This window comes from Dendrobium catenatum, unplaced genomic scaffold (genome assembly GCF_001605985.2).
Source record: "Dendrobium catenatum unplaced genomic scaffold, ASM160598v2 fragScaff_scaffold_792, whole genome shotgun sequence".
Classification (NCBI taxonomy): Eukaryota; Viridiplantae; Streptophyta; class Magnoliopsida; order Asparagales; family Orchidaceae; genus Dendrobium; species Dendrobium catenatum.
In genome coordinates this window covers 1,870-11,948 of record NW_021319254.1, presented here as the reverse complement: position 1 = coordinate 11,948, position 10,079 = coordinate 1,870, and the positions used below count along the sequence as shown (strand labels likewise).

The following is a 10,079-nucleotide window of genomic DNA, read 5'->3' as shown; positions in this document are numbered from 1 at the left end:
AACTGTAATAAATTTATTATCTATTTTTTAAAATGAAAAATATTTATAATACCAACAATAATTTAAAAAAACTTTAAATTTTCCCACAATACTTTCAAAACCATCTTTATAAAAAAATCAAGGCTTCATTTGAGATAGACTTTCCTACTGCTTCTTACAATTTTTTAGTACAAAATTAAATTTTTTGTATTAAAAAGTTGCTTTAATAAGCAGTAAGAAAACCATCCAAAATGAAGCCTAAGTCAATAAGTCTATATATATATATATAGAGAGAGAGAGGAGGGGGGAGAGAGAGAGAGTGATGTTAATAAAGCTGATAAATATATCAAATATAAAAAATAAAAACTGAATTGAAGCCTGATACAGAAGTAGCAGAATAGCATTAGTGGAGATTATTAACAGCAAGCCTCTGGTTTACTCTGTCCTTTGAAGCCAGCCCATCTGAAAATAGAAATAGAAATTTATTTGTTGAAGTTCACCATAAAATAAACAAAGCAAACAATATCAAAATGATCCCTGGAGTATATATGAGGGTCCATTGATATCCCAAACTATCTAATATGTCCAATTTAGGCTTCGTTTGAGACGATTTTCTTACTGCTTTTTAAAACAGCTTTTAAGAACAAATTTTTTTTAATTTAATATTTTTGTACTCAAAAGCCGTTTTAAAAAGCAATACAACTCCTCAAATCTGATATAAAATAGTCATAGACTCTTCAATTCAAATTCAAAATTATATGATAGATAGACTATTTTGAGTCATATATGAAAAGTCCACGGACAAAAGATCTATTTGGGATAGTTTTTTATAAAGTTGAATGTGAAATTACTATTGAAAAGGTAGTTTTCCATCATAAATTTTTTTGAAAACATGTGATAAATCACCAAGAAATTAGGAGGCAAATAAAATTATGATTATTGTTTGAAAAACAAAACAGCAAAAAAGTTGTATCTAACAGACCATAAATGAAAAATATTAAATAGTAAGAAACTAAAATAACCCCTCATAAATAATCCAGAGATAATTTTGACCATGTTCTTATAAAATAATAATTGAGTTTGCAGTCAAGAAGAAATAAATTTAAGATTACCTTCCAAGCATACAATACAAAGAAGGCAATAGTATCTGCAGACCAAACAACTGCAAAGGATTTCCAGAAAAAAGGGATGAGGACATTGAGTAGTGGAATGAGAAGAAATAGGTAATTCAGAGCTTCCTTCTCATTCTTGGAGCAATCTCGTGCTCTTAATGAAGGGATAGCTGCAAGTAATTGAGCAAAATAATTAGCCGTTGGGATACGCAAGTTTAAAAAAAAAACATAAGTAATTGAATGGATTTGTATCTAATGCATGAGCTCTAATGGAAAAAAAATTGGAGTGGAGTAATTCTATGAATTTGTTCTTGGCCAATGGATAGCATTTTCTATTTTGTATTGTTAAGATTTTATTAGGGAGTGGCTAGGCGTTATGCCTGTTGATCGCTTAGGAAAAGTTGTTAGAAAAGGAGCTATATAGAAATGATGAAACCAAAAGGCAAGGATTTAAAAATATACCCTCAAATTCTCCCTGTTATCTACTTCTCTTCCTCCGTTTCTACTCCTCTACTTGAAAAGGAGCCACTCACTTCTTCGTGGAGCTAGTCGGCAAGGTTCAAAGTTGTTGTTATCCTTATTGCACCCCTCAGTAGGAAGGGTTTAGTAGGGGTGTAAACGAATTGAGTCGAGTTAAATACCTACCTAATCGAGCAAAGCTCGTTTATTTTAACATCAACAAACAAGTCCCCAATAAAATCAGGGGCTCCGACAAACTTTTTTAACAAAGCTATTTTGACTCTGAGCTTTAACTCAACATATGCAAAGAGGTGCGCTATCATCGTCCCACATACTTTAGACCAAGCAATCAAATTTGCAAAACTCATTGAAGACAAGTTCAATGATGGCCAATTCATTTTGGGTCTAGTGCTAAACCACCAAAAATCAGCGTCTCCGCCTTTGTTACAACCACCTATCTCCACAACAATTACTATACCTTCCATTCAAACTCACCGCTCATCCACCACCGAAATGTTGACCAAATGCAAGAAAGATTTGTAATATTATTGTGATGAAAAGTTCACTCAGCACTCGCAGTCACAATTGTAAAAGCAAGATGTTCGCCTTATGATCTCCATGATGATACTCAATGGCTGAAACTCTACCTATTTAATAGCAACCTTCTAGCAATGCAGATTAAAACTCCTTATTTAAACACCTCCCAAAATCCAGATTTGATTGTAACTCATGTATTAGGCATGCCTTGTACTTCTTTGTTTAACATGATTTTACATTGCACTTTTTATATCATTTAGGAATTAAGAATTATATTGGGACAGCTTTTTTGTTGCTTTCTAAAGCAACTTTCTAGCACAAAAATTTCTTAAATTAGAAAATTTTATACTAGAAAGTTGTTTTAGGAAGCAATATGAAAGCTGTTCCAAACAAAGCCTAAGAATCATTTCACACAATTGATACATTGCCTCACTTACATAAAATTAAGACCTCCTAAAGTAGTATTCTTCATTAAAATCCAAAAGAGATTTGAAGGTTCTGGCAATGTAATAATATAGTCCGGAATAAGCACATGTGATTGATCATGCAAGCATAAGCAGGTATCTACTTATATTAAACAAAAGTAAATGAAACTTACTAAACATCCAAATTGACCACATTCCCATCAGCCTCCATATGTCAGGTTCATTTGATGGAAATATAAGATTGAACGAAAGGGCGCCACCGATTAACATTGAAGCATAGCCTTGAACCTCAAAGATGGTGTAGAGTGCAGTTCCAGGCACAGCAGGATTCTTAGAGGCAGTAGAAGCCCTTGGGGCAAAGGTAGCAGCAGTTTTCTGAACAACCTACGGAATACAAAATATTTTGAAGTTCCATTAAAGCCGTATTGAGTGCATTGAACCTAATGACAAAGAAAGTAATTTCAAAGGAGACATGAGTCAAGGAGATATAGCCAAGGCCTCTCGGCCAAAGATCATGAAGGATAAACCTTTCTAGCGAAGGAATCATGTAGAATTATAAAGTATCCACAAATATTTTAAACTATGAATATGAAGTGCGTTGAGTGGTTCAAAGCACAAAAATCCAAGTAACACTTCATTAATGTGAACTAATAACTTGTAATTCCTATTCAAGTACATCCATAATTATAATGCAATAAAGACTACATATCAAACTTTCCTAGTTTAGTCAAAATGTATATAAAAGCAACATATCTCATCATAAGGATCTCGAAATTAATCACTTCATTAATGTTGCACTTTATCTAGCTTTATTTTTCAATCCGAAGAGTATGTTTATTTCTCAGCTTTTACAATTTAGTAATGAGATTTGAAAAGATGATGGGGCATCATACTCCGCGGACCACCAGACGCCTGGGCAATTCTCCACTACCGCAGCTATGCACCTTTTCTGACTTTTCTGTTTTAAGTTCTGCTAAAAGAACATTCTGCATTTTCCTTTTTACCTTATTTTTAGTAGTAGCCTCTTAGTAGCTGGAGGAGTATAATATACTCAAGGGGCTGATCGTATTACACAGAAGATATATATGAAAAGCTAGTATTACTACTATCACTGTTCCATTGGTGTTTTTCTGCTAACCCTCTTGCAGGTTCTTCTTCCCGGTATCCCTTCTCCGCTGAGAGCCCCAGCTTCGGCCTTCGTTCGCAGGAGGTACGTCAAAAGATGTTTGATTAAACCAACCTGCTAGGATGTACATGGTGTTCGATTGATAAAACTTGTTAATATGATTCTAAAGTCAGAATTTAAATTAAAAGCACAATAAGGTCCATTTTTATAAAGCAAGAATCCCTTGTAAAGTGAATAAGAATCTCAATATTCAGTTTTCTTTTTCAAACAATTTGTTCAACTTTCAAGCTTTATTAATTAAACACAGGGATACTAATATATTCCACATTAAGCATGTGCATAATAGAAAATGGATGTCCTTTTCATAAAAATCAACAAATGAAACACGACAAACTGGGAAGAAGAACACCTCAAAATAATTTTTATTGAGAGAACTATAAAGAAAAATGCAAGATACAATTGGATCTTCAATTGGAGAGGAAGATCTGGCTCTCCCAAATTCCCTCACAATTGTAATTAAAACTTTCCTAAACAATCCCCCCTTAATTCCTCATTTTCCTTAAAAACTTCCCTCTTAGATTTTGAATTCAAATTATATCTCTTGCACTAAATAATTCCCTCCAAATTATAATTTAAATATTCTTAAACAATCCCTCTTTGATTAAGAACATTCCTAAATACCCCCCTATTGATTAGGAAACTACCTAATTCCCTCCAATCAAATTGGTCAGTCCATCAATACTCCCCTCCCAAAGTGCCACATTTTCCTCAAGGTGGAACTAAGGAAATTGTTGCCGAAGAACTTGACTAATAGCACTGGAATTAAAAATGGACTTAAATTGGGTCGAGTGATCCCTACTCTAGCATCTCCCTAATCAATCTATCAATCTCATCATTCTGGATTTGGGAATAACGATACAAACGAGCATTGAAAGGTAAAACTACTTCCTTCAAGATGATAGCATTAACCCTACTATAGCACTGAACATGAGTGACTGGAATAGTATTTGTACAGTCAAACGAATATATTTAGGATAAAGCTGATGACTTTATCTCCCTTACCAGAAAAATAGACTTGAGAAAGCATCCGCAAAGGCTAAACTATAAATAAATAAATTCCAATAGACATTCTGCCTTTCACTTCCAAAAAGCAACTAGGAACTTCTAAATCAGCCGCAGGAAAAGAACCAATTCCTAAATTAAGAAAATCAAGCGTGATAAAAATCCAAGCACCGGTAAAAACATGAAATACTCGTAAACAAAGGAAAAGATTCCTGGAGTTTATCACCTTCTTAATATCCTTCTTGACAACTGGAATCGAAGAAGCTGAGAGCAAGGGACCACGAGATTGAGCTTCCGAAGACGTTTGGTTCCTTTCTCCGTCGGCACGGGCACCGGAGTCTCCATCTACGATCCTTCCTCCAGCGGCCGGGGCCCCAATCCCATCGGAAGCCTCGGCACTAATACTTCTCCTGCAAAGGAGGCGGCCATGGCGGAAAAAGGTGGCCCCGCCTGTAGAGAAAACGGGGACTACGTATGAAATCCGAGCGCAGGGAAGAGCGGCGAAGACGGGATGAGGCATATGAAGACCTGGCTGAGAACTTTGTAAGAGGAGAACTGAAACAGAAAAGGGAGTAAGACCCCTGCCCCTTTGTTTATCCACAGGCCCGCCCACGTGGAAAAGGATAAAATAAATAATTTTTTTTCTAAAGGAAAATCCGAAAATTGAAGTGTGTGAGTTTACCTATATTTTTTATTTATGAAATTAACAAAAAATAAACTATCAATTTGATATTTTTGTTTGTGATATATTTAAATAATTAGAAATTAAATGATTTGTTAAATAAAAAATCTTAAATTTTTTTAAATATAAGTTCTCAAATTTAGATATTTTTATGACTTTAAATTAAACTTAGTAAATAAAATGGGGCAGGTATTATATTAGTCTTGTATAAATTATTTTATTTTTATTAAATAATGAACAATAAATTATAAATTATAATGTCATTTAATAATAATATAAATGAAATCAAATTCTTCCTTTAATCAATTACTAAAAAGGCTTCATATTTTTTAATATAAAAATTAATTAAAACCCCTTCAATTCCTTGAAAGGTCTTACAAATAATAGTTTCAAAATTATTCATTGATAAAAAGTGTAAAAAAATCACACTTCTCATATCTATTTCCTATTAATATTTATGTCAAACTACTATTAATACTCTCCGAAAAATTGAATCGAAGCACAGATCTGAGAAATTAGCCGAAAACTCAAAATAATCATGGAGCCTTAACTCAATTCAGCAAACTTACAGTCAAACTGACGTCTAGGAAATACAAACCGCACGACACAACGAATTACAATAAAGTCAAATGAGCCCAAATCAAGCCACGAACGCGCTTTGAAGATTAACAACCACAATGATTACCAACAGCGTTCCTCCGATTTTAACAGAGCTTATGCTCGAATCGAGCGCTGATGAGAAAATCCAACGATCCCAAGATCGCTGATTCCAACATATTAAAAGGCCCCATAAATTCCAACGAACGTGACAATCGAAGGGTTCAATCTGGCCGTCTCAACCACTCCTATGCCCGTGACCACACTATTCAAAGCATCCACCCAGAAAAACTTATAATAGAAGCCCTCATCTACACAAAGGCTCAAGAAAAGAGAGAAAGAAAAAGAGAAGAAAGGAGAAAGAGAGAAAGGAGAATCCTGTCCCTCTCGACCACACTCCGAGTGCCTGCATCCTAACACAGTGGGATACTGATGATACGGGAGAAGCAGAATGCTGCCAACTTCCACCGATATCGAAATCCTTCCAATTACACCAAGTTCCCTCAGGACGCTGAAAACTCGCCAAGTGAATCGGACTCTCCCTAACACCAACAAACGCCGGCTCCTACCACGACGTCAGGACTTAGACTCGCCAGTTCTACCCGACCCGGACTTCTACCGGATTACGGTACTTCGCTGGACGTCATCAAAGATGCATTTATTCCATTGTGCGACTCCTAACTGCACGTGCCTCTGTCTCCGTCATCAAAACTACAGCTTCTTCCGATATCCGCGCCTGTCAACAGAATCCCATACTTAGTCGCCACGTCGACTATTCTTTCTGACCTCTGTCGCCCGCTGCTACGTTGTCCTACTGTATGCGCCCGCACGGACCACAGTCTTTTTCGGACCGCGCCGCAACTCGGTCCTCTTACTTACGTTCGCGCCGCCACACACTTCCGACTTCCTCACCCGTACTACGACTCCTGACTTATGTCTGCCGACACAATCTTCGACCTTTGTCGCAACCAACTCGCTGCCTGATACGTACCGCCATACATAGTCTTCGACTCCGTTAACATACGTCTCCTGATCGCTCCCCCGTCAGTCCGCCTAACTACGACACGGTCCTTCAGCGAAACGAACACGCTAGTCCCAACCAACTCACACGCTTGTAACAATTTCAACATGAATTAGTACTAAATATAAAATGTACACAACGAAGGCCTTCTCCCAAGGAATGCCTCTTGTAACATGCATATACTAGTGATTCATTATAAGCGGCTTAAGCCCGGGTTTTCACCTTCTTTTCAGGGTTTCCACGTAAATAAATGGTCCTAGTACCTCAATATCGAATTGCTGATGCACGGATTTTCGTAATAATGCTAAGAAGATAAAACTATATTTTCTACCGGCACAATATAACCTGGAATCAACATAATACACAAAGTTTATTAATACGCCATTCGGGAGAAAAATCCATAAATAATTTAAACAAAGTTTAAATATCTATTTGAATTATTTTTTTTTTTTTTGAAAGTTTAAAATTTTAAATCTTAATATATTTAGAATATAACATTAATATTTTAAATTAATGAATTATTAAAGACGTTACAAATCCTCTATAATTAACATTGGCTCATTACTAAATCACTTACAAATCACATTCATCAAAACAAAACAATAAAAAAAGTAATTATCTATATTACTTTACGACTATCAAAGCATACCAAATATATAATACAAGTCCATTCAGTTACAGGTTACCTAATCTTCTATCATAAGTGATGGTTTTTCTTTTCAGCAAATCAAACAACCCCTGACTCAAATATTAAATTCACATAAATATCTATTATTAATATTCATTGTAATACGAAACACACACATAATTAGATATATATTTTAAAAATGACAAGTGACACATAATTAAACTATAAATCAAAATAAAATTATGATATATCATTAACTCTCCTAAAAAAGGGTACAAAGTTTATGACAATTTAAATAAGTATATCGATACACTAAATATGATTAAAAAAATTCATAAAATTCTTCCTTAAAGTAAGCTGAGCAACACATTCAGCCCAATTCTCCCTTAATCCTGCAACCATCCAAAAGCCTTTCTGATTCTCAACGAAGGGTTAATCTCTCTTTCGCTATTATAACAAATCGTTCCTTCTCCTTCTGCTTCCTCCCTCCATTAATTAAATGCTCAATCCATTACCCTATACAATTATCAACAATCAACCGGCAATGGGTGCTCACCGCTATAATCGGACGCTGGGCGGCAGCTCGCCACCGCGCCTTGCGTCTCCGTCCGGATACCATCCCCTACCTCATCTCGAACGTGAGGATGCATCGCTCCTTATGGCGCCATCGCACTACAGCAGCCTGAAATCCCCTCTGAAAACGCTTCTGCATTCCTACATTCTCGCCCCGCCTGACTCATTCACGTACATGCCCAGGACAGTATTAGGTACTGGGACTACGCGCTATGTGAAACGTCGTGCCGAGTTCGGGTCGGAGCGATGGAGTTCGCGGTTTTCAGGGAAGGGATGGGAATGGGCTGTAGTGAGGGTGAATGAAGGAGAGATAGAGTGGAAGAATGGCTGTCCACGGGGAGAAGCGGAGCAAAGCCGAAGAGAAGGATGAAGTTTACTGAGAGTTATCATGCGATTAAAACAGATATCTGAAGGAAGAAAGTTCTGGGTTGAGCGGGTCGGATCGAGAAGTTCGGATCTCAGCCACGGCGTACTCCATGGTGAGAGCGAGTTAAACTTATAGACAGAAAATTATTTTTCTAGAAACGTAGGTCTTTGTCTGGACCTTCAATGAAATAAAGGCATGAAAAAAAAAAAAAAACAAATGTAAAAAATAAGACTGAGATAATTTCATATAGGTTTAGATATCAAGGAAAGAATTCTAGCTATATCTCAATGTTATTTAAAATAAAAAGTCTACTAAGTAGAATGAGTGTGTTGATATGACCCTAATGAATTATGAGGTCATAAAGTCTAAAATCTAGTTGAGAATTACGACTGAAACATGAATAAGTAATGTAACTCTTGGATGGTGGTGAAGAAAAGGCCCCAATAATACGAGAAAACCAATAGAGGGGAACACACACTAAGGCCGGGGAATTCCATAAAAAAAACATAGAGATTAATATTGTGCAGAGATAGATAACTATTACTTAAGACTAAAGCAAAACGCATAATTGAAAGAGAGTAACTCATAGCAGAAGATATACTGAGAGACCATAAAATTGTCAATAAAAAGCGACTTAGTAAATTGACAAACAATACCGGTAAAAAGTAGATATAGATTGGCTATTTAAGAAAGTGATAGAGCCCTAAAAAGCTTTTAGACAATTTAAAATGATCTCCATCAGATAAAGAATTCAACTTTAAAAAGTGCAAATAAAAAAAAGACATAACCGACCCAATTAACTGATTGTTGAGATATTGATTGAGAAAACATAAATTAAATTTTCATCAATCAGATTTAAAACTCAACTAACAATTATGAAAAACAAATGATTAAAAAAGTATAAAGTAGATAAACTCAAAAATAACTAAAATAATATAAGGTACAGATAGAATACATTCAGTTCATATCATATACAGAATTCCTCATTAATAAACAACAGATCCTCCTATCATAATGTATGCTAGTAAGGTAGGCTAACATACCAATATAACACAAAAAACTATGAGTATATTTGATCAAAGGGCAAGAGCATACTACATAACTGATTCTTAGGACTGTAATACCATAGGGTTCACAATTCAAGAATTTCGTATGAGTGCGTGGATAATAAGATTAATGTTAACAGGAAATATATCATTAAATTATTGACTTACAAAATAAATGGGTGGCTCAATTAAATCTCGGCAATTTTAAGAATATTTAGATGGGCGCAATCATTTTATAAAGTTTATTGTGAAGTTTGCGTAGAAAAACAATTAACTACAGATTGCAAAAATGTTGCCAGAGCTATAGAAACTTTTGGAAAGAACAATTATGAAACAGAACGAATAGACCAGGCGACAATGTGATATGAAAATAAGCACCAAAAAAGATGTAAATAGAACAGTATTCTTCATCTATGTTCCTGCTTTAACGGAACATTTATCCGATATATTATATAATATAGTCGA

General features: G+C 35.3%; 1 protein-coding gene across 1 annotated transcript; it reads right to left on the bottom strand.

Moving 5' to 3' along the window:
* Nucleotides 1-330: 330 nt before the first annotated feature.
* On the bottom strand, nt 331-5,282 carry LOC110093660 (protein RESISTANCE TO PHYTOPHTHORA 1, chloroplastic). Its single transcript, XM_020818615.2, has 4 exons — nt 4,927-5,282; nt 2,686-2,896; nt 1,092-1,261; nt 331-441 (listed from the first exon to the last, which is right to left on the bottom strand). The coding sequence occupies exons 1-4, from the start codon at nt 5,218-5,220 to the stop codon at nt 415-417; spliced, it is 702 nt and encodes a 233-aa protein (XP_020674274.1). The 5' UTR covers nt 5,221-5,282; the 3' UTR covers nt 331-414.
* Between the last annotated feature and the right edge of the window lie 4,797 nt (nt 5,283-10,079).